Source organism: Ailuropoda melanoleuca, chromosome 8 (genome assembly GCF_002007445.2).
Source record: "Ailuropoda melanoleuca isolate Jingjing chromosome 8, ASM200744v2, whole genome shotgun sequence".
Taxonomy (NCBI): Eukaryota; Metazoa; Chordata; class Mammalia; order Carnivora; family Ursidae; genus Ailuropoda; species Ailuropoda melanoleuca.
Window position 1 is genome coordinate 90,098,813 of NC_048225.1, and position 26,566 is coordinate 90,125,378.

The 26,566-nt window shown below is 37.5% G+C and overlaps 1 protein-coding gene across 4 annotated transcripts in view; it reads right to left on the reverse strand.

Annotated features, from left to right (window-relative positions):
* Positions 1-26,566, reverse strand: part of KCNK2 (potassium two pore domain channel subfamily K member 2) — a 207,607-nt gene that overhangs the window by 109,855 nt on the left and 71,186 nt on the right. For all 4 annotated transcript variants that reach the window (XM_019810277.2, XM_002929577.4, XM_019810276.2 and 1 more), the window contains exon 2: positions 24,892-25,202. In XM_019810277.2, coding sequence (XP_019665836.1) covers positions 24,892-25,202 — 311 coding nt within the window. The remainder of the gene's footprint in view (positions 1-24,891; positions 25,203-26,566) is intronic.

Below are 26,566 nucleotides of genomic sequence, written 5' to 3' on the forward strand. Positions count from 1 at the left end.
AAGCCCTTTTTGGTCTAAAAAATGACAACTTCATATTAGCATACAAAGGAATGACACTTATGTTTTCATGAATAGTATGTAATAACATGCTAACTCTCATTTCAGTGTGACATCTATTACTTTCAGCATTAAAGCTAATTCCCATTAGCAGGAAACTGTTAATACCAATCAATCTATTATGGTCTTGCTTACAGTTCTACATGAAGAATATATACTTCTCAGATTAAATAAAACCCTATATGGCTGAGAATTCTATTCTGAGAAAACATGGAGTAACTACTGAATTCTTACTGGAAATTCAAGTTGTGTCCAACTTTTGCACACATCCGAAAAGCCTAGGGATATTATCTAATATTTAAGATGTTTATATTTTGTAGAAGTAAATTTATATATTCATCATTTGATATCAAATATTCCATACTAATACACATTCTAGCCTCCAGTTTGATAAGTGAACTTGAGACACATTACATGTAACTTAGTTTTTCAGAAATTCTATAGCTATATGGAGATGACGCATGTTTTGTCTAGGAAAAATAGAGGAATCTATGTAAATTCTAAAAGGAAAAAGAAAACCCAGAATTACATTCTACAATTAAATAAACTGTTTTAAGAATTGACAAAGGTTAGATTTTTAAAATCTAATCTCAATCTTTTTCCTTTTAAAAAATATATTTCTGATTTCTGTGAAGAAAAAAGATGGAGTAGTACATTTGCATACTTTACACAGAACACAGGTGATTAAATCATTCTATATTTAGAGTCTGGTAAAGAAGCAAGTTTTCACAGTTTCTCCAGGGTATATCTTTTAAGTGAGAAAGGTAATATGCAATGATGTTTTTAATCTATTGTTCTTGTTGAAAACAATTTGAATCAAAATATATTTCGTGTTTTCTTTAAAAGGCTTTTGAAATCCTTGACTGTGTTTCCAAGTAATCCATTACCTATGTTTAATTGCACATTAATTAGAAACTTTTTAAAAGAAGCATGCTTAAAAAAAAAAAAAACCTTAATTCTTTTTTTTTTTAAAGTAAGCTCTGCACCCAATATAGGGCTTGAACTCACGACCCCAAGATCGACATGCTCTACTGACTGAACCAGCCAAGCACCCCAAAAAACTTAATTCTTATAATCTAAAAAAGACAGTATTTCCTAAGGGAAGCTGTTTCCACACACCAGACTTTAGAAAGCAGCTCTAAAAGTAAAACATCTTGCTTACCTTCCCATGTCTTTCCTTCTATTTAAGGATTATACCACTGCATGTCAAAGCTATTTTTATACACACTAATGAGATGTACAGCTTTTTTTTTTGCTCTTTTGAAAGTGTAAATTTATTTCCTATTAGTAGAAATAAAGCTTAAAATCCTGAGTAGGAAAGAACAGAGAGTTAGAGATGGATGTCACCCACAGAGCCCAAAGCAAGAGGCAAACGGCTTGGTATTAGAATTGTCTTCCCTGATGATATTCACTTTGGAAGATATTTTTAATCCTAACATGAATATAAAAATTATTGGGCATTTGGAAAAATAAGAGTAAAGATGATCACTCAACAGGCCCTAAAACGGTCTTTGCAACATGCATATATTCCAATTTTGGTTCTGTTAATAGTTGTAATCAATAAGTGTGCTTTCAACTATTTCCCTATAACTTAAACATGTTCCAAGGTATTTTGAAGCCATTAATACCTTACTTCTTAGTCATCTATACATCACTGAGTAGCTACATGTAAAATAGTTTACATAACCAACCCTCTATTAATGAATAAATTTGTATCACTGTATCCAAGGTCAAAGTTATTATAGAGATGGTTCATGTATCTGACAAGGACTGAACATGAAAACTAAAATTCCGTTCTTCTTTGAGCTCAGTGTGAAATGCCACTGTGGTGTAGAAAGGATAAAATGTGCTCAAGACCCTTGAGTCCTTCCAACTCTGGAAAGCCAGGAAAATACATGTGAAACAAGGATACCAAAACCTGCATTTCTCCAGCTGTGCATTTTTCCATGTTTTCCTGGATTCCATATTATTCTATGGAATATTAATATTCTATTGGAGTATTAGTCTCTGTCTTTCTTTTGACCCCTTCCACCTCATCTCAGCATTGGTGGTGGAAAAGAGTTTAAAGAAGAATAGGAAAATATGGAGAAAGAAGGAGGTAGAACAAGAAGTCGAGGAGAAACAAAAGAGCAAGTAGAGGGGAAAAGATAAATGTTAGTTAGGTAACAAAGAAGAGACAGTTCTAGAAAAATCAGATAGGAACTTAATTCAAGTCGCTCTATCTAGGAAGCTCTTTTAAAAGAGGTGTCCTTAAAATAGGATTTGAGTAGGCAGAAAACTGACATCAAGAAGACACAGCATCTAAGACAATATTTTTGTACCATTTTACCTAGGGCACATGACACTAACCAGCCAGCATTTATTTATGCACTGTTTTAAAGGCCTGAAGTTCTAAACTGATGAGAAAAAAACAGCCCAAAATGGAGCAAAGGGAGTTTTCCTCTGTCAATTACATGTATCCACAGAATTCCCAAATTTAGAGATTCTCATGGCTTTTTCAGTAAAATGCCACTGATCTCTATGAATTTGATTTTTCCAGTACACTTAAGCCTATATTTCCATAACAGATACAAATTTAAGCTAAAAAATGCCTTATACCTATACAAAAGTAATCACAGGGGAAATAGGGAAATTATTCAAGTTTCAATAGAAAGGTAACTTTTTTTTTTTATCACAGGTTTTAAAAAACACGTGATTTCTTTTTCTTGCCCTTTCTGAATTTGTAACTAAAAGATCATAGCAAGGATTGAAAATCTCTGTACACACACACACAATCAACAAAGTGGTCAGCTAATAGATTTGTGTTTGAATAAATCAAACTTCCCATAACCCAAATCAGCCATCAGTAAAGGCAAAATATCACAATTCTTTTTTTTTTTTTAAAGATTTTATTTATTTATTTGACAGAGATAGAGACAGTGAGAGAGAGAACACAAGCAGGGGAAGTGGGAGAGGAAGAAGCAGGCTCATAGCGGAGGAGCCTGATGTGGGGCTCGATCCCGCAACGCCGGGATCACGCCCTGAGCCGAAGGCAGACGCCCAACCGCTGTGCCACCCAGGCGCCCCAAAATATCACAATTCTAAAACATTTCAGTAACATTCTGATCAGCAATTCCTCTGTTTCAGGCCCCTCCCCCCCAAGATTTATGTATTTCTTACTTCAACTAAGTTGACTCATGGCCATTAGTAGGCTAAAAGAAATTGGTACACTTTCAGGTTCCAGACAAAATTTTTTAATACGCCGCAAAGTAAGTTTACTAATGACTCGCTAACATTACACAGAGAAAAGGAAGTCTGGCAAAACTGCTTAATATGTTTATATTTCTTGGCTCAATGTCACAAAATCAAGGCGGCAAAAATAGTATATGAATAACTTCCCAAAACATAGTGATTCATACCCATCCTTAGCTTTCCTCCAAGTTTTCCCCGTATTTCTCAATTACACACCCATACACTCACCAGTCATAGCAAATATTGAATTAGTTGAAATCCATTTTCTGGAGAAACAGGAACCTGATAGAATTTCTTATATTTTTCTAAGCCAACTGGAATGATAGAGCTACCCTTTGACACCTGTCCAGTAGTTACACAAAAATGCAATTAAACCCTTCCCTCGGGCATCTCTCAGACTGATTTAAGAGTGTCACACCACAGCCATCAGCACTGAAAATGAGCCTGGCAACTTTCCTCATGTTTTCTACATTAGTCATTCACATATGCTGTATTGTTCATCTTCATTCACACGAGGGTATCAATCTCAAGAGCATTTCAGAGCACAGCTACCTATGAAAGAGAAGGGGCTCCAAAATCCACATGATAAGCACGAGACTGGAGGGTCTTCTCTGCTCAGAGGCTGAGAGTATGAAGATGCTTTGCCCCCATTTAGTGAGGGATGGGTCAAATGCCTGGAGAGGTATCCAGTTGGCCCAACATCCTTAGTGATCTTCACTTCTCCTGCCCCCAAATTCTTTCCAACCAAGCATGTGTTTATGCTGGTGGAATGAGCTGATAGGTTTAAACAGGGCGGGAGAGAGAGAAGTGCATAATCACATTAAAGCAACATGCAGTCTCTGGAGGGTCCAGAGTGTTGGCATCAGGAGATGAATGAATACACCTGAATGTCACTCACTTTTTATTTTTAGTCACCTGCTGTGCATCTATTGGATTACCTGTGGGTAGCTTTGTGTCCTTAAGTAACTATTTGAAACCAGCAGTGCAAGACCTGAGGTGCTTCACCATCTCATAAAATTAACCCTGTGAACATTATCAATATGGTATCACTTAATGGGAATCACATATGTATTATTTACCTTTCACAGAATCTGAGGCATAGAGAGGCTGAATGGATCACTAGTTCAAAGTAAGTAAACACAACAATTAACCTGGCAAACCAGTCTCTCATCTTGGTGATACAGTTTAGCTGTATTGTAGCTTTGGTTGCCTAGTGTTAGACATAGTTGTCATTTACAGTGTTATTTTTATGTGAAAACATATGGGAAGTTCCAAGCAATAAATACATTTATACATATTTTTTTAAAAGAATCCATTCATAAGCTTGAAGCTGGGTGAACATCTTGTTTATCTTATCCATATGTGTATAAAGTGTCCCAAATGGTCATCAGGCCTTGTCTTCAACGTACATGTCACACACAGTCTCTGGGTCTAGTCTAATGCTAACTGCTCAAGAATTATCTGTGGCACATTTTGTTCTTACTGATTTCTAAGTACACAAACGATCACTATTGTGAACTGATAGGATAGAGCACTAACTGCATACTACAGGTCATGGTGAAGAAAGTAAGACTTTGCAGTAGCACTTGATACAATTAATCTCTTCTACCTTGCAACATGCCTTCACTTGGCCTACAGAACACCACACTCTCTAGCTTTCCTCCAGTCTCCCTGAATGATGTTTCATCCCCCTCACCTTTGAGCCTATGGTTCTGTCCCCCATCCGCCCACACTCCTAAGTGATTTCGTTTAAACTCAAGCCTCTAAATATCATCAATATGTGATAACTCCCAAATATATTTCTCATTCTGGACTACTTCCCTACCTGGATGTCTGAAAGGCAATTCAAACCAATCATATGCCAATCTGAACTCCCAAGCTCCTCCCTGAAACCTGATTTACCTGAGTTTTCCTCTTGTCATTAACTAGCAACTTTATTTTTCCAGTTATTAAGGCCCCAAACCTATGAATCATCCTTCACTTCTTTCTCTAACACTCATAACAAATCCCATTAGCGTTACCTTCAAAATATCCCTTGACCACATCCACTGCTTCTGCCCTCATCTAGACTACCAGGTTCCACCAGGGTTCTGACTTTGCCCACCTACATCTATTCCTCACAGGGTAACCACAGTGATCCCTTTAAGTCATAAGTCAGATCATATACTTGCTCTCCTCTCTACCTGTAATGCCTTCCCCCGTGTGCATATACATGTATGCACAGGTGACTATCTTTCAAGTTGTGCTAAAATACCTGAATTCCTTCATTTCCCAATTTAATTTGCCAAGGCAGTAATTCTCTATCATGTAACCTATATTACTTTTTCAAAACACTTAGAATTGTTGGAAATTATCTTGTATGTTTATTAGTTTACTTATTTTTTGTTTCTATAATTATAAGAATCTTACTTGAGTAGCTCATGGCTTTAAAACACATAACCTTAAGAGGGGTGATATCAGCAAAATGGTGAAAGAGGAAGCCCCAGAACCTCATCCTCCAACAGAGATACTGGTTTAACAATGCACAGACCAATTCCCTTAATGAGAAATCCAGAAATCAGTTAAGAGGCTCCTGAAATTCAAATGAGCACAAAACCATCCATATCAAAGCTGGTAGAAAAATTCATGGCCCTTATTCACAACAGTCCTTCCCCAGTTCAGCATGGTGCAATAGGGAGAAAACTCCCAGCCCCCAGCTTCTCTCTGGGGAGGCAAAGAGTTGGAATATGCATCAAATGTTGGGGGGCAGTGCCCACTGGATTGTTTTTTGCCTTGCCTATGTCAGAGCACACTCTAGATGCCTGGGGGACAATGAAAACACAAGTGAGCTGCACAGCTTGCGTCTGCTCCAGAGGACCCATGGTGTAGCAGGCAGAGGCCAACAGAGATAGCAACCTCTCCCTCAGGGGACAAGGGAAGAGTGGAGCATATGTTCAACATTCTGATTTTTGGAGGGGCTACCCAAAGGATTGGTTTTTGTCTCGCCCAACTCAAAGCACACACTGATGGGGATGCAGCCTCCTCTAAAAACCTAAGGACCACTGAGAATAACAAAAACCTGGGAGGTTTGCAGCAGCTCTGGAAAAACTGCAGTACTGCAGACAGACACCAGAGGTAGCAAGAGATTACAAGCTCCTGAAAAAAGAAACTGGCAAATCCATGTAACTGGGAATTTACATGCACAAGTCCAGAGAAACACATCCACAGAAAAGGTCTGAGAGGCCTAAAGAATCTCCTTTTCCCTGTAAAGAGTCAGTGTGTGAAGACTGAGAGAGGTGACTGTTTTATCAAATGGGTAGATCACAACATAAATTTATAAGGCATATGAAGAAACAGGGAAGCGTGGTTCAATCAAAGTAACAAAATAAATGTCCAGAAACAAAGGTATATGAATTACCTCAAATAATTCAAAAGAACCATCATAAAGATGTTCAATGGGTTCAGAAAACAATGCATGAGCAAAATGAGGATATAAACAAAGTGATAGAAAATATGGAAAAGAACCAGTTAGGAGCTGGAGCCTACAATAACCCAACTGGAAAATTTCTAGATGAATTCAACAGCAGATATGATTGAGCAGAAGAACCAGGGAACTCCAAGGCAAGACATTTGAAATTATCCAAAGGAACGAACGAAAAAAAAAAAAAGAGAGAGAGAGAGAGAGAGAGAGAGAGAATGAAAAAGAGTGAAGAAAGTTTAAGGGATTTATGGACTACCATCAAGCACACCAATATACATCCAAAGTCCCAGATGTAGAAGAGGAAAAGAGGCAAAGAGCTTATTTGAAGAAATAATGGCTGAATACTTCCTACACCTGTGAAAGAAAAGGGACATCCAGATTTAAGAAGACCAAAAGACTCAAAATAGAATGAATTACAGAAGTCCACACCAAGACACGTATAATCAAATTGTCAAAAGTCAAAGACAAAGAGGGAACTTTAAAAGCAGCAAGAGGAAAGTGACTCATCACTTGCAAGCGTGCCCCCATAAGAATACTGGCATATTTCTCAGCAGAAGACTTGCAGGGCAGAAAAGAATGGGAGGAGATACTCATCGTGTTAAAAGAAAAAACTGCCACCCAAGTTCACCATACCTGGTAGCACCATCCTTCAAAAATGAAACATAAATACTTCTCCAAGTAAACAAAAGCTAATGGAGTTCATCACCCCTTGACGTGCCTTATGAGAGATGTTAAAGGGAATCCTTCAAGTTGAAGTAAAAGGATGTTAAAAAGCAACAGAAAGCACAAGAAAGTATAAACTTAACTGGTAAAGGTAAATAGGTTGACAAATAGAGAGTACTGCTGAACTGTAATGGTGATACATAAATCATTTTTAATACTGATATAGAAGTTAAAACATAAGAGTATAAAAAATAACTATAAATAAAAAATATGTTCATGGATACAACATAAAAAATGTAATTTGTAACCTCAATAACACAAAGTGGTTGGGGGGGGAGAAAAAGAAGAGTTTGGTATGTAATTGAAATTAAGTTGCTATTAGCTTAAAATAGTGTTGTAATGATGAGATGTTTTATATAAACACCATGGAAACCACAAAGAAAATACCTATAGAAGATTTTCAAAAGAAAAAGAGAAATAAAAAAATATATATCATTACCAAAAAAATTAGCAAAAACAAAGATGACAGCAAAAGATGAAAAGAGTGACAAAAAAGTTACAAGACAAACAGGACACAATTAACAAAATATTAATAGTAAGTTCTTTCCTATAAATAATTCTCTTAAGTGTAGATGGATTCAAAGATATAGTCAAACGACACAGAGTGGCTGAATGGATTTTTTTAAAAAAGATTCAACAATAAGATTCTGTCAGTAGAAACTAAATTAGATTTGAGGTGACACCTAGACTGAAAATGAAAAAGTAGAAAATGGATTTTCCATGCAAATGGTAACAAAAAGACAGCATGTATGCTCATACTTATATCAGACAATATAGATTTTAATTAAAAAACTGTCACAAATGACAAAGAATGACATCATAGAATGAAAGGGTCAATTCCCTAGGAATATATAACAATTATAAATATATATACACCCAGCATCAGAGTGCCCAAATATATCACACAACCACTAACAGAACTGAAAAGAAAAATAGACAGCAACACTGTGATAGCAGGAATTTTCAATGCCCCACTTTCAATAGTGGATTGAATATCCAGACAAAAGATCAATAAGGAAAGAGAGGACATGAACAGCATTGTAACCCAAATAGGCCTAACAGCCATATATGGAACATACCACTCAACAAAAAGTATAAAAAAACCAAAACAAACAAACAAACATGTTTTTCTCAAGCACACATGGAACCTTCTCCAGAACATATCACATGTTAGGTTACAAAAAAAAAAGTCTTAACAAATTCAAAAAGACTGAAATCATACCAAGTATTTTTCTGACCAAAATGGAGTGAAACTAGAAATCAATAGCAGAAGGAAAACTGGAAAATTCACAATTATGTGGAAATTAAACAACACACTCCAAGACAATCAAGGGGTTGAAGAAGAATGGATCAAAGAAGAATCAAAAGGGAAATTAGAAAATGTGTGGAGACAAATGGAAATGAAAATATAACATAATAAAACATATGGGTTGCAGCAGAAGTAGTACTAAGAGGAAAGTCTACAGTGGTGAACTATATTAAAAAAGAAAGATCTCAAATAAAGAACCTAACTTTATACTTCAAAGAACCTGAAAAAGAACAAACTAAACTCAAAGTTACCAGAAAGAAGGAAATAATAAAGATTAGAGCAGAAATACGTGAAAGAGAGAATGAAAAAATCATAGCAAAAATATGAATTGTTTTTTTGAAAAGATAAAAGAAATGGACAAACCTTGTTAGACAAAAAAAAAAGTAAGAAATCTCAAATCAAATAAAATCAGAAATAAAAAAGTAAACATCACAATCAATGCCACAGACATAAAAAGTTTAAAAGATATTACTATGAAAAATTATTCTCAACTTAGAAGAAATAAATTCTTAGAAACAATCTACAAACACTAAATTATGAAAATACAAAATATGTGCATACCTAAACTAGTTTGAAGACTGAATCAGTAATCAAAACTTTCCAACAAAGAAAAGCTCAGGGCCAGAGGATTCAACAATGAGTTCTACCACACATTTAAAGAATTAACACAATTCCTTCTGAGACTCTTTCAAAAAATTGAAAAAGAGGGAGCATTTCCAAACTCATTTTACAGAAGCAGCATTACTCTGATACCAAAGCCAGACAAAGACACCATAAGAAAAAACTACAGGCCAATATCCTTGATAAATATAGATGCAAACATCCTCAACAAAACACTTGCAAATTGAATTCAACAGCACATTAAAAGGATCATACACTGTGACCAAGTGGGATCTATTGCTGCGACGCAAAGATGTTTCAATACATGAAAATTCATCAAAATGATACACTGCATTGACAGAACAAAGGATAAAAATCACACGATCATCTCTAGAGAAAAAGCATTTGACAAAATTCAATACCCTTTGAGATAAAAATTCTCATCAAACTAGAAGAAGATTACTTCAACATAATACAGGCCACATATGAAAAGTCCACTCCTAACATTATACATTATAAAACTGAAGTTTTACTTCTAAGATCAGGAACAAAACATAAAACTCACTCTGACTACTTCTATTCAATATACTACTGGAAGTCCTTGCTAGAGCAATTAAGCAAGAAAAAGAAATACAAGGCATTCAAATTGGAAAGGAAGAAATAAAAGTATCTCTGTTCAAATTACATGACCTTATATGTTAAGAAATTAATTCAGCAAAGTTACAGAATATAAAATCAATAGATAAATCAGTGTGTTTCTAGACTAACAGTGAACAATCCAAAAGGAAATCAAGAAAACATTTCCATTTCCAATAGCATCAAAAAGAATAAAATACTTAAGAGTAAACATAACCAGAGAAGTGAATGATTTGTGAAATCATTCATTGTGAAATGTGGAGCTGCCATTGGAGTATGATTTGTGTAATAAAAACTATTACGTTTACTTAAAGAAGTTGAATAAGACAATTAAATAGAAAGGAATCCTATGTTCATGGGTTAGAAGACCTTATACTGTTAAAATGCCCATATTGCCCCAAATGATCTACAGATTCAATGCAATCCCCATCAAAATCTGAATGGCATTTTCGGCAGGAAAAAAATCCTAAAAATCATATGGAGCTACAAAAGACCCCACATAACCAAAACAATCTTGAGAAAGAACAAAGCTGAAGGCCTCACACTTCCTGAATTCAAAATGTGTTACAAAACTACATTAATCAAAATAGTATGGTACTGGCAGAAAGACACATATAGACCAACATTACAGAACAGAGACCAGAAATAAATACATACATATATGGTTAAATATGGTCAAATGATCTTCAACAAGACTATCAAGATTACAAATGGGGGAAGGATAGTTTCTTTAGCAAATAGTGCTGGGAAAACTGAACATTCACATACAGAAGAATAAAATTAGATCTTTATCTTACGTCATATATGAACATCAACTCAAAATGGATTAAAGACTTAAGTGGAAGACCTGAAACTACAAAACTCCTGGAAGAAAACATAGGAGACAAGCTTCATAACACTGATCTTGGCAATGTTTCTTGGAAATGTTGCCAAAAGTGCAGGCAACAAATTAAAAATAGACTAGTGGAACTTCATTAAATTAAAAAGCTTCTTCACAGCAAAGGAAACAATCCACGGACTGAAAAGGCAGCCTACAGAATGGGAGAAAATATTTGCAAACCATATATCTGAAAAAAGTCTAATAATATTCAAAATATATAAGGCATTCCTACAACTCAATAGCAAAAAAACCCCCAAATAGCCTGAATAAAAAGAAATGAGCAAAGGACTTGACTAGATATTTATTGGAAAATAATATAAAAATGGTCAACAGGTATATGAAAAAATGCTCAACATCATTCATCATCAGGGAAATGCAGATCAAAACCACAATAAGATATCACCCCATATCTCATAGGATGGCCATTATCAAAACAAACAAGAAACAGAACAAAATAAGTGTTAGCAAAGACTTGGAGAAAGTGGAACACTTGACCACTATTGGTAGGAATGTAAAATGGAGCAGCCGCTATAGAAAATAGTGAGGCTGTTCCTCAAAAATTAAAAATAGAACTAGCTTCTGGTACAACAATTCCACTTCCAAATATTTATCCGGAAGAATTGAAAACAGGATCTCAAAGAAATATTTGCTAATTCATTACAGCATTATTCATAATAGTCAAGAGGTAAAAAGAATTGAAATGTCTATCAGTGGACCAATGGATAAAGAAAATGTGGAATATACATACAATGGAATATTACTCAGCCTTAAAAAAGAAGGAAATCCTGTTCCATGCTACAACATGGATAAAGCTTTGAGGACATTAGGCTAAATGGAATAAGCCAGTCACAACAGGACAGACGCTTAATGATTCCATTTACATGAGGTATCTAAAGTAGTCAAAGTCATAGAAGCAGAAGGTAGAATGATGTCTGCCAGGGGTTGGAGGAGGGGGAAATGTGGAGCTGCCATTGGAGTATACAGTTTCAGGGAAGGAAGATGAAAATCTACTGTAAAATATTGTGCTTATAGTTAACAATATTTTGCTACACACTTAAATTTTATTAACAGGGTAGAGCTCATGTTATGTGTTACTTACCACGATGAAAGAATGAAATAAAAGATAAAATCCCTGACATCAAAGAATAGTTTTAAAGGACTATGGTACTTCCATAAAATGGCTTACTACAAAGCCTTTGAACAGGACTCCATAAATCTATAGTTAAAGAGAAAGATAATTATCATATGGTTTCTCTCATCTATGGAACATAAGAACTAGGAAGATCAGTAGGAGAAGAAAGGGATAAAGAAGGGGGGTTAATCAGAAGGGGGAATGAAGCATGAGAGACTATGGACTCTGAGAAACAAACTGAGGGCTTCAGAGGGGAGGGGGGTGGGGGAATGGGATAGGCTGGTGATGGGTAGTAAGGAGGGCACGTATTGCATGGTGCACTGGGTGCTATGCACAACTAATGAATCATGGAACTTTACATAAAAAACCAGGGATGTACTGTATGGTAACTAACATAATATAATAAAAAATATTATAAAAAAATAATATGAAATTAAAAAAAGAGATAGATATATAACATATTGCAAAATAAGACAATAAGGATATAAAATATGTATTATAAAATATAATTTTGAGAGGAAAAAACACCTATAGTCTAATACAGTGCCAGGTACACAACAGTAAGAATTCAATAAATATTCACTTAATGGGTGGAATTCATGGAATTTCCATTCATTTATCAGACAAAATTTTAGAAAATTCTAAGTTGTCTTGCTTCTCTTTTCCTAATGCATTTTGGTTTATTACCCTTTCAGTGAAAGACTTGATCTTGAAAAAATCCGTGTATAACTTCATCTGGCAACTTTGGTGGCAAGAAACTTCATGAGGACACTGCTCACTTTCATTTTCCTCCAGATTCAGGATTCCCCTAAACCTAAATTTCTGAGATTTTCATTCATGCATTCAATATGAGAGACAGCAAAGCAACAGTAGCAGAAAAACTGAGATGATAAATACAGAATGATGAGTCATATCTCTGTGGGTCCCCAGACTGTATGCAGACTGAGGCTCTGGAGGGCAAAGAATAAAATATCTTGATTACTTACTTCAACAAATCAAAAATGTTAGAATAGCAGCTCTGATCTTAGAAATATGCTGGTATTTACAAGAGCAAGAAAAAAAAGAGAAATTGGTGGAAGGGAAAAGTTTGGTGAACTAGAAGTCATGGACCCAGTGGCTGTTCTGTCACTAACTAGTAGTATGCTGTTAGGAAAATGATTGAATAGTTCATTTTCTTAGTTCTAAAATGACAGAGTTTGACTAGGCAATAGGTACTGTAGATTCCAAGTTCTAAATGCAATGTGTGTATTCCTTAAAATGTTATATGCAAATAACTCAAAATGCATTATGATACAATTTCGTTGAAACTTTCTATAACTCCCTACCTTTTAGATACTGTTACCCCTTGTGCTGCTTCTTTGCATTTTCTTTTAGACTCTAAGACACACATTTCACCCTATAGATGAGATTAGCTAATTTTTTTTCTTCTCCCTCAAGAAGAAGAGAATCTCATTTAGGTCCCTATCAAGAAGGCTACCTGAAACAATGTAATCCTATATCAGGAAAGAATCACAGGGAATGAAACAGAAATGCAAACACCCAAACATACACACAAGCTCTCTGCAGATCAAGAAATAATAAGATCATGAGGTGCTGAGTAATAGAAAATAAGGCAGGAGTTCCTGTCCTATTAAAAAATACTTTTTGCATAATAGCACAGTATAGCCTCTAAGAAAAATATGCCTCAAGAATGATATTACTATAAAATAAGTTTATTGATAATTTTAATTAAACCAAATCATTTAAAACTAGCCTCATGAAATAGATTTTCAGGCCAGCTCAAAGGAAGAACCAAATGTCATCATATGATAAAACATCTTCCAGAAGTGAAAACATTATGAAGCTTTGGAACTTGTTAACTGGGGAAAATATGGGAAATCTATATTTATTAAGGAAAAAGTAATTTCCCAATCATATATAGTAGCATGTAAGCTGTAACATGCCCCCAAATATTAGTAGGGTTGTGGAAGGATTTAAACCAAAAAAAAAATAGATTTTAAAAGATAGTAAAATAAAAAATCTTTTAAAAGTATTTATTTTGAGAAAATTAAAATAAAGCACTTCTGCAACACAGAGCCCATGCAAAGCCTTCATCTAGCAATTATCTGTGCTCATTAAAGTTATCTTCTTCTGAAGGAATCTTAGATACATTGAATTGAATATCTAGTACCAGCTTCAGAACCCTCAACCAGCCACCTTCCCTCTCTCTTTATCTTCCCCCAAAGTACACACATTACCTGGATCATCACCCTTGAACACCTCTTCCTGACAGTTGAGAGGAGGGGAGAGTCTTCTCCTACTAGCCCAAACCCTGTCTGTCCCCTCTCGGCCTACTTCTTTAAAATTCTTTCCAAAAATCAACTTTCATTAAAATGTCTTCAACTAATCTTCCTATTTTTATTTGATCTCATCCCCCTACCAAGTCACCAGAGTATTTGCCCAGCACAAGTGTGACATATTCTGTTTCCTTCTAAAATGTTCTGTTTGTGGATCTCCCATTGCACGTAAAACTTAGACCACTTATCAAGGCCTACAAGGTTCTAGCCTGCTTCTCTCGCACCACGAATGATGGCCCAACCACACCCGTGTTTGCGTGGACTCTCGCACACACCAAGAATGCTCTCACCTCTGATTTGCTGCCTTCTCTTCTGGAACACTTCTCCGCACCCCTAAAGATCTTCACCTGACTGACTCTCCCTCAACCAGATTTCATCCCGAATGTCCCCCTCCAAGAGAAAGCTCATCTGAACACAGCCCTGCTAGAGGAGCCCGCCCCATCATTCTGTCTCGGGAGGCCAATGTTTAGTCTTCAGAACATCTGCACTTTCTGAAATTATGTCGTTCAGGTGCTTCTTGGTTCATAGTTACTCCTGGCTAGCATAACAGCTTCATGGAACAGGACTCTTGTCAGTCCTGCTGTGTCATAATCTGTGAGGATTATGCCCCCTGCTTGGAACAGTTTCTTTCAAAACGTATTACATACAGAATGAATAAATGAATGAACGTGTATTTTAACTACTTCTTCCTTTAGAGGACTAGACCGTCCCACCAACTGTCTTACCTCAGGTCTCTACAAGTGCTAATATGTTATCTGAATATGATAGATGAATACAAAAATATTTCTGAGTGAGGGTTCAGAAAAAGAACTTGGAATGTCCAGTGTGTGGCCAAATGTCCAAAAAAAAAAAAAAAAAGATCAGATTCAGAAAACTATGCCACAGATCAATTCTTTTTTTTTTTTTGTATGAATGATAAGCTATTTTGTCCCATGATGAAATGTAACTTTGTTGTACAAAATTTTATTTTGCGACGGCTGGGAATAATGATCTTTATTTTTGTACTGCATTCAATAAGTTGTGCATGGACCAGGAAAAATGGAAAACAGCAGCAGCCTGTCTCCCCGTTGGAGAAGCAAGAGTAAATCAAGTGTGCTGAGAAACCGTCACCAGCCCCTAGTGCAACAGGAATGTCAGAACCACACCCAGGAATATTTACATTCTCTTATGGACTGTTACGCAATTAACACTGTAAATTTTATTTTACCTAAAAGAAGCACAATCTCCAAAGCAAGCTCTAACGTCAGAAGACTTCTGCCATATTCACTAGCTTCTTTGCTCAAGAAATACCTAGGTCCTGATCATTTTACACGCTGTATGAAAATACGCTGCCCATTAAAGATCCCAGTTTGTAAGCATTTCCATGCTGCCCATTAATGATCCCAGTTTGTAAGCATTTCCACGACCAGTTAAAAAAGGTTTTAACACTTTTTAAGGAAAATAAGACCTTCCCTTTATTCCCTACGCAAAATAAAATATAAGAACTCTAAATCCATGCAATAACTCTGCTTCTCCTTTCTAGTTCATACGGGTTCGCCCTGCTTGAAAATCTGTTCGTGAATCCTGACCACATTGTCACCCTGCTAGGAACACACACAGCCCCACAGATCCACATTGTGGTGACTCTTGGGTTAACACAAAACCTCCCTGAAAAGTCCCCTTCCCATCTGGAGGAGAAGTGAGGTATCTCTGCTCTTGGGGTTAACACCACAATATCTAAATGGACACAAACCAGTGCTTTTTCACCAGAAATTTCAGAATCCACTTCCCTGGTACCATTAATATCACCCTGGTGCTGAAAGCATTTCATATCCAAGGAAAGAGGAGTTCATTCCACTGTATCCATCACTTAGATCAAATATTTTCTAACCACCTCTATAGTATATAAATAATAGTGACAGGAAGGGAGACTTTTTCATTTGCCCAAAAGGAACAGATCCTGTTTTAGCAATTACGAGTTTCTGATGAATCCCCATATTCCTCTAAGTGAGTTTTAGCAAAGTAAGAACAGATGCATCACTGTAAAAAAGGAACTTTACAATAGTCAAGAAACTATGCTGGGACCCTAAAAATAGAAAATTTAAGAATTAAAAGCTCTTTTCCCAGCAATGTGCATCAATGTAAGCCATGTGATCATGTGATGGTGTCTATAGAGATTCGTTTCCTTTTTCACAGTCCTGACATCCATTGCTTTACTTATTTCTCAAAGCTCCCTTCACTGCTTCATCACCAGAGAACACATTATATTTTACAAGCATCTGGGAAATTCCTTAGATACCCCTAAAAGGAATATATACTTTTTAACTTAACAGTCTTTAAATATTGGCATTTTCACTCAACATGATTATAGACTGAAGACACGCTGATTAGAACTCTCTCACATATAACAATAAATTCTAAATAAACTAGAGTTTTCTGAGAAAAACTAAAGGCAATATGAAGTGAAAGCAATAAAGGAGACTTCTGAATTACATATGGCAAGCTAACTGATCATAGGGGGAAAATACAGCCATCCTGCATAGAGAAAGTATGTTTCACCAGCCAAATAGGTATTGTAGGAGGGTACATAAAAACATAAGAAAAATGAATTCATGAAATGTTAAGTAGTCATAAAAAGATTATCTACTGAAGACTGATAAAAATTGATCCATTATATAAAAATGGTTGGTTACAGGGGTACCTGAGTGGCTCAGTCGATTAAGTGTCCGACTCTTGCTTTTGGCTCAGGTCACGATCTCAAGGTTGTAGGATCAAGCCCTGCATCGGGTTCCAGGCTCAGCGTGGAGTCTGCTGGAGATTCTTTCTCTCCCTCTAGTCCTGCCCCTCCCCCTGCTCGAACACACTCTCTCTCTAAAAAAATAAAATCTTTTAAAAAAATGTTTGGTTACAGATCTAAAAAAAAAAAAAAAGGTTTTAACACTTTTTAAAAATGTAGATTAAATAAATATATATTTAAGGAGATCAATATAAATCTAGGTATCTACTATGCAGCATTCTAATTTAACGCTAAAAAGGAAAATATCAAAGTGTGGGAATACCATCACGGTCCTGAAGATTGTGAAATGCCCAATGTTCAATTAAATTTTTAAAACCTCGCAAGCCTGGGTGGAAAGGCATACAAAGTACAAATGAGGGTGGAGTTTCATCCTCATTAAGTGAAAACTAATGGATTTGGGAGAAAATAATCTAGGCTCCCCTTTTCAGATAGTGTTTTCAATAACCTAGAAGAAGCCTCTGGAGTCCCTGGGACTCTGCCTGAAGACATCATCCAACAACGCCAAAAACAGAAAACACCAGACATCACCACAGAGGTAACAGAAATGAAACAGCGGGAAAGAAAAGGAAAACGAAAGAATTAGAACAGAAAGCCACTCTTGTGCTAAAGTATGATCCCTCCTTCTCTGGAATACTGCTCACAGCTCAAATCAGCACTTATCAAAGTTTTAACTGAGCAGAAAGCAGTTCAAAAAAAGAAAAGTAAAATAATCAAGGGTTCTCACTAAGTGCTAAGGAAGAGATTACAAAGCAAGACTATTAGGAAGGCAGAGACCCAAGATACACATCATCGCAGGTTATCAATGCCTAAGGAGCTGACTGAGAATGAATTCTACATGTGGTAGGGGATAAAAATAAGAAAGATAATGTCACCGTCTTTAGAAGGGAAGATTTTATTTATTTAGAGAGAGAGTGTGTGTGCGAGCAGGGGGACATGTGAATTACATTCACAAAAATCACCAGGCAAATGGCTTAAAAATTTATAAAGGACATGATTTTATGAAAGATCAAATGAAAAGAGAAACTTTATTGAGAAGCATGTATGACACACATCAAGAGAAGGTATACGCTGAAACGTGGTCAAATTCAAGCAGTCCAGAGAAATAAATTTATGAATAGGAGATCCATGCCAGATTTTTCATAATGTCATAATGTCATTTATAAGGAGAACTCTGGTACTGTTTTCAAATGTCCTTTGGTAGCATAGTTAAGGGCAGAAATACTGAGCTACATGAACTACTGTTTACTGTTCTTGATGTAGCAAGATATTCAAATGTTCATAAAAATAAAGGGAAGAGTAATAGCTGAAAGAGATTAAAAAATATCATCTCATTCTCTTACTGACCTATGTGGATATTTAAACATCTAAAGTCAAGACTTGGATTATTCCTGAAGCATCCCCTACACAACAGTGAGCAAAAAATGGAGGTGGTAAGATGACACATATACGTGACCCCTGCATGTAAAATTCTGTGTGAAAATACATATGTGTGTATGTATGTGTACACACACACACACACACACACACACACACGAGAAGTCTTAGCCACTAGGTGAAGGGATTTCAGGTATTTGCTTTTTTCTTTGTACCTTCTTGTATTACTTGGATTTTGTACGGGACACTTGTTACATTATGTTACATACTTGACACATTTTATAAATGTCAGAAAGCAAGAAGAGGGTAAAAAGTCTTGTAAACCTACAAGTAGAACGTTAACTTCTTGTGTCCCTGCAACTATTTCCCTTTGTTCCTCCTCTTTCCATCCGATCTATCTCTTCCTTCCAGGTAAGAATTCTCCAGCTTGAAATCGCCTTCCCTGGCTTACATCACCCGTTCATGCCTCAGCACGACTAGCGCCCGCCATACAAGTCTAAGCATAATATTTTAGTTGTTCGTTTGTGGCCTCATTATTGGGCTTTAGTTTTCCACAACTATATACTTTGTATTCACAACTACAGACCTGCTGTGCCTTCTGCTGCTGACCTTTGCTAGCAGGAGCCCAGAGCAAAAAGAGGCATGGGCAGCTCAAAATGCAGACAGCATGTCCTCCGCACACGGGTTAGAAATCTGATTTGCTTGGTAGGAATACAAGAGGAGCCCGGGGTGAGAAAACCCTACAAAATAATATAGTTTCTAGAGAAGTCTTTCGGTACAAGGGAGACACACTCTAGAGTCACCTGAACAGCAGTCTGCCACTCTAATGCTTGCTATGCCACCTGGAGCATCTCACACTAAAAAGGCTAAGAGGGACTTGAGTTAAACATTCTGTGCTTCAGTTTACCTACCTGCAAAAGGGAGAGGATGAAGCCTAACCTGCTTCCTGACCAAACGAGAAAGAATGTATATGGCAGGACTTTTAGAAAGATGCAGACTTGGACTAAAAATTCATTGGTTAGCTATTATCACTAGACACAGTGTTGCACACATTCCTATCTATGAGAAAGACACTGGAGATGGAGTCAAAAGAAAGAATCCGATCAAGGTGCCATTTTTGTCTCTTGCTGAACATTTTACAAATGTGAACCAAAAAAATATATATCGAAGAGATGTGGGAATTAAATAATATAATATACCTTAGAGTGTAAGACAGAGTACAAATCTATGATTGAATACAAACACGGTCTAAGAATGTTAAAGCCATCATCATAATAGCTATTAACAGATCTATACTGGTCAAATTTCACTCTAATACTATTGGACTGAGCTTTACATTTGAGTCCTGTTTTTGGCTTAGACTAAATAAATCCTCAGTCAAAAAATACTCTTCAGTGTCTTCCAATGTATATGGAGAGTACTTTCTCTCATTCTCAAACAACCATTGCAGCCAACAAATAATGTTCTGGCCATTGTTTTAAGTAATATTCCTTTTTAATCAAATGAGTTTGAGTAGTATTTTATTAATATACAGTACTCACATAGCACTTTTTCTTCCTTCCTTCCTTTTTTTTTAAACCAGTATTAACTAGTTAATCTTCATATAGCCTTTGGAGATAAAATCATTTCCTGATAAGCTACTTAAATGCCTTATAAAAACCTAAGTATAGTTAGGAAACAGTGTATAAAAATATTTCATTGTTATTTGATGTACTTATATACAACACTTTGCAAATCAAGACAGCATGAACATATGGGCAGGAAGGGGAGGCAAACATAAATTTGTTCACTAAGACAGTAGTACGTGGGAGAGGCCTTGAGACCCTGGAAATGGACAAAGTTTTCTTAAGACTTCTGTAGCTCGTGTGAGACACGTTGACCCAGAGCGTTGTTTTATAACCATGGCTGGTAGCGTGTCTGCGAGGTTAGGACCAGCTTGTCACATTACTTATCGAGAACAGCATGATGGATGATTTGCACCTGGTCTTGGTGAGACTCTCAGAAGAGCTCTGCCACTGAGGCTGGCTGCTGGGCAGGAACCTGCCTTTGTGACCAGCAGGGTGGCAGAAATCCCGGCCAAGGCATCACCTTGAGCTCCTGGTTCTGAGGGTACCATGCACACGTGGGTCACTCTGGATCTAAGAGAGAAGGATGTCCTGGCATGGCCTGGCAGAGGGAGGCCTTGGCTCTCATGCAGCCTTTGCCTATGATACACATCTTTATTGGGTGCTGTTGGTACATTTTTTCATTTTCCTGCAACGGAGATCTGGAAGTCCTCTTATTTGGGGTCCTGTGAATCTTCTTCAATAATTGAACCCTGTCTAACTGCCACTCTTACTGCAACGTCCCACACGAAGTTCCTGACATCATCCCCTCACCAGTGCCTCCTCTGCTCTTCCTTGTGTCAAGAAAGTGGGCACTGTATTCTTTTAGTTGCTCAGGACAAAACTTTTGGTGTTTTTCTTTGACTCCTCACCCTTGCACCACAAGTCTTGTCCACTGGTAAATCCCATTGACTCTCCTTCTAAAATATTCCCAGACTCTGACCATGTCTCACAGCTGCCACGGCCACCACCTTGGTTCAAGCACCCCTTATCAATCACCAGGATTATCACAACAGCCAAATAACCGGTTCCCCCTGTTTCTGTCTGCGACCACCTGAGGTGTCTTCTCAACTCAGCAGCCAGAGTGATCCTGGGGAAACAAGCCAGCACAGGACACTCATCTGCACCAGAAAGCCAACCTCCATATTCTAACTTACAAGGCCCTACAGGACTTGGCCCTTGTTACCTGCCTGATGTCATCTTCTACCACTCCCTCCTCGCATCCTTGCTGTTCAGGTTATATAATCTCCATTCTTATATGGAGGAAGAGATATATAATATACATCATTATGTACATAGGACTGTAATTTGATATTCATTCCCCTCTAATACATGGAATAACAGGAAGCTTTACAGCAAACTTAATGTTTACTAATTTTGTTTAGAAGCAGTAATACAGGAGCCAAGAGCATAAGTTTGTAGTCTGTCCACTTAGGTTTCAACAACAGCGCACTCTAACACTTGGTTCTCTTGGAAAATTAAGCTCCTTCCGCCTCAATTTGCACCTAAGTTAAAAGCAGTTAATAAGGCACTTACGCCCTATGGTTTCTTGAGAATTAAATGAGACAATACACGTAAAAGGTTAGAACAGTGCCTTGTACATTAAATTTCGTACTCATTAAATTTTGGCTACTGTTAATGGTATTCATGAGTCTTAAAACTTCACCATTTCCATGTTTTTCCATACTGACATCACACTAACTTAAATGTAATGGATGTTGAAAAGCAAAGTGTTCAAAATACTTTAGCCCTTTAGATTCCTTTGTCTTGACATCTCTTTCCCCTCCTCAATCCTCCGTCTTGCCTTGGACGGCTGACGTCATCACAGTGCTCAGAAGGAGAGCACAGCTGGGACCATGTAGCAGAAGAAGCAGTTGCTCTCAGGAGCCTTAAAGCTCTGTTTTCTTCTCTCCCCCCCCTTGCCTACCCCACCCTGTGATGCAAGCAAGCTTGTTATGAGGTTACCAGAATCCATCCAGAGGTGTAATTAATAACCTGGGGCCTGGGGCCAAATTAGATTAACTGTACCTGACCTTACAGTCTGACTACCCATTTCCTCCTCCTTCCCCACCCTTCATAAAAGGAATCCAGAAGTCCTTCTCTACCAACACTAGGACTGAACTTCTCACTTCTCCAACTGGTTCCCTCTCTTAGCACTGAAAAACGCTAAACTCAGCCGAGACTCCTGGAAAGAACAGCAGATCAAGGTTCTGAACACCCGAACTCTCATCCTCATAATGCTGTCTGTCTGGCGTAAGTCACTGGGACTGCTGTGTGTTGGCTCCCTAATCCTTAATGCTGTGATATCACTGCCTAATATACCCACTCATGAAGTTTTAAGGGATGATTACATGGGAAAATAAATGTGGGAAAAACACGTGCAAATTTACGAGATCATATGAACGAAATATAATTCTAATATAAGATTACTGGCTCATTTGCCTTCCCCCCCTATTTAAATACTGACCTTGATCCTTGAAGCCATGCCATTAAAAACATTTTTTTAATCAGAAGAAACTTTATTCAAAGAGAATAAGATAATTTATTAAAGCCGTGGGGTTATAAAGATGAGTGATAGGACAATAAATAAGAGACTTCTAAATAAGCACAAAAATACTTGAGATTTTTAAAAAGCAAAGATTCTCATCAGCGGTGAGTATTAATAAAGCTAAAACGGGGTGGAAAGAAAAATATTAGGTTGAGCTCTGTCTGTATCCATTCCAAAAACAATAGAACGAAAATGATCAGTCTCCACCTTCAGATCGTCTCCACCTGCCATGACCTTCAAGTTATTGTCACAGTTATGAATAAATCTAGGTAGTACTGAACAGTGGGACCATTTCCAAATTCACACAGAGTTTCTTCCAGCATTGTCTTGAAATTCCAGGCATTTCTTCCCCCCTGCCCCAAGCCCACTACACCACTTAAGATGCTAAGAATGCTCCTGCCTGAATCAGATATTTCAACCCAATAAGGGGATGGCGTAGGGGTGGGGGGAAGGGAGGGAATACAAACAACAGCAAACAAACCTAACACTTTGTGGCATCCTAAATGCTTTATAGGGATTATCTCTTTACTCTTCACAGCCACCCTGTTGGATAGATATTCTTTCCGCATTCCATATAGATCACTGAAGGCTTAGAGAGCAAAATTACTTGTTCAGGATGACAATCTCTAGAAAAGTGTTCAACTGGAGTTCAAAACACATCCTATCTGATCCCAGTGTTTAGGCTCTTATCACTACCACATGCTACTTCCAAGACAACCTAGAGCTCTTCTTTTAAAACCCTAGGGAAATGGGAACTCTTTAAGATTTTTTAGCACCTCTTAGAACTCTGGCACAAAGACAAGAGCAAAGTGAAAGATCTTATGTAGGAACAGGCAAGGCAGTAGCTGGGACAACAATGTCTGTTGGCAGGTTCACTGTCAATACTGAAAATATTGCCATCATCTAAAAATAGTAAAGAATGCAGTATATAAGTATCTGAGGAGGCTTTCAAAATGTAAGTCAAATAGTTGAGACGCAGAAGTGTCTGAATATGGTAGGAGCTAAATGAGTTAGAGAATGCTGTCTTTGCTAGCTTTCAGTAAAACCTGAATATGGACTTGTGTGTGTAGGCTACAAATAGAGGGGGGCATGAAGGGCAGAGGTAGCATTTGGGGTATCCATGGCAGAAGGGAAATAAGAGAGCAAAGCTCTCTGAATAGAAAACTGGATTAAGACCAGTAAGAATTCCCTCCCTCAATCTACTATTCTAACTCATTCAAACGATGTGAAACGAAATATAAGATGAGGAAGAACCCGTTCAGATGACTCAATTTTCAGTCCAATTTGACTTACACCACTTAAGAAAAGTAGGCTCTACAGAAAAATGAGTATCTGTACAATTAAATGTTTTCCACAACCCGTCAGATCTCTCCTTGAAAGAACATTCTAGGCCTTTCTTCTGACCAGACTCTTGGTTTGACCACTGAATTGTTTTATGTAAAAGAAATCTACAACAAAAATACAGCTATCTCCAAGGAGCCTAACTGAAACATTTAAATCATTTTGTGACTAACTTTTAAAACAAGGTATTTTCCATAAGCACACTGTTCTGCCATGATAGGGTACATGAAAACGAAATTATTTTTTAAAATTCAAACACTCTATTTTTTTGTGTAATAATAAATTGCTTTTAGTTGGGGTTTAGAGAAGCAAGGATGAGTCATTTCTCTAGGCACCTAAAAAGACAGTCATCAGAGGTAAACTTTGACTAGGTTAAAGAGGTGAGCTACAACTGGTTAATCATGAGGGGCACCCATCTCAAGAGGGTCACACCACAAACACATCTCTTCTATCTAATGATGGTCCCTGGCATGATTAAACCACTTTTCTGCCTTAGGTTTTCCTCTCACTTGCCACAGCAGTGCTTCTCAGTCGGCAATGATAATCGGACCACAAAAGCCTCCAGCAACGCAACCCCACGTCCACGCGTGTGCACTGGCAGTTCTAAGAGAGGGCAAGGAAAGACAAATCCAGAAGACAATGGGACAGAAGGAAGAGAAGAGGATAAGAAGGAACAGAAGGAAGGAGAAACGAAGGAGAAGAAAAGAGAGAAGAAGAAAAGAGGGAAGAAGTGCAGAAAGGAGACAAGTCAATGCTAAAGTGAAAGTGGAATAGGGCCCCCACAGGCACGCCATTGTGCTCCAGGGAGCCTCCTCCTGCCTCCTGCCATTACTTTCTTTCCCCAGAGAGGAAGCAGGGTAACAACTCCTCTGTGCCATTATTACCTGGATGAGTTCGTCCAGCTCAGTCGAATTGACACAAGAGTGTTGGGAAATGAATGTCTGCTTCTGGATCACAATGGTGGTCCTCTGTGAAATCTCATGAGGCTGCTCCAATGCTTTGAACACGGTGGCTCCGATGACCAGATAGAGGACAACCACCAGGAAAATCGTGGAGACCGTCTTCCATTTCATAACATTAATGGTCGTGTCACTCTCCACCCGGGAAGCAAGCACTGTGGGTTTCGTGGAAAACGAGAGCCTCGGTTTGGAGTTCTGAGCGGTAGATTTAGGGTCCAACAAGTCAGGTGCCGCCACTGACAACAACAGAGAACGAAGGTTAGGCTGGAGAAGAGTAGAGGGGTAATGGCTGGGCTTCCTTAGGGGCTGAGCAAAGGCTGACTGAGCACCGCTGCTCTCCTGGTGGAAGGTCTGGAACCAACCAGAGTGCTCCCACTATCACGCATCCGGGACCTTATACACAGGTTCAAGGGAAAGGGGCTGGGTCTCAGCTCTCTGCTGCTATGGGGGTTCCAGACAGGAGGAAGAAAACAGGAGGTGGACCAAGAAACTTAAAAAAAAAAAGAATGAAAGAATGCCTGAGGTCTTCCTAATTCATTTTTAAATTTACATCTATCTGTTTACCGAGCTACTCAACAAAGACTGAACTCCTAAGAGTTGATAGTACTATCTCATGAATACTCATGAAGAAGGTTCATGGATGATTCCTGTTCTCAAGAACTTAACCCTCTATACCACAAGGAACCAACATAAGGAATATTCTTTATTTTTATGGAAAAATTCATTGTAGTAAAGGGATTGCATTATAAGTGAATTTGTGACCCAAACATTGTTGCTCAAAGTAAAATACTAGTCATTTTCTGGTAAAACATGATGGTAAGTAAACCACTCAATTGCCCAATCATTTCTTTTTGCCTGCCCTCTAAAGTGGTTCGTGATTAAACATTCTCTATATCTTGTTATACAATCTCTGAAAAAAAACAAAAGTATTGCTACCTTTTCTGGCGCAATCCTTGGTGCAGCCAAGACATGACAAGTTCCTCCCATTTCAACAGTGAACATTATCCAGAAAAAAAAGTAAAACCGTATCTTACACCTTAGACCCTCCGTGCTCTGTACAAAGCTAATTGCTCCATTAGAGTGGCTTTCTGTGTTCTCTTGCAAATTCCCGTATACTCTGAGGTGACTGTAAACCCATTTATTATTTATCTCAGTTGTTCAAAAGTATCATTAATGGATTTCTTTTTAGAAAATACAAAGACACTAGACTTCCACTTGTTAAAGGGAAAATAAGCCATCTACTACAGAATGTTTGACTGGAAAGGCAACACTGAACCAAAAAGGTTAACAGAATAGCCAAGAAAAAGGACTTTAAAAAACCACCAACTCAACCAGAACAAAGAATTTAGAGTCCACAATTGTTACAGATATAAGTAAAATTACTCTGGTATATATAATACAGGTTTGCTATAATAAAAACCTAACCTAAAAGACACTTTAAGGTAAGTATATGAGAAATCCCTATGGAATTGCACCCAAATACCCTATAGGAACCTGAAATCACTTGAGGATAAGAAGAGAATGGAAAGTGTCGATTTTCACAGGGTTAGATACCCTGCCCTCCTGACTAACGCTATGAGTTAAACGTAGGACCACCGGA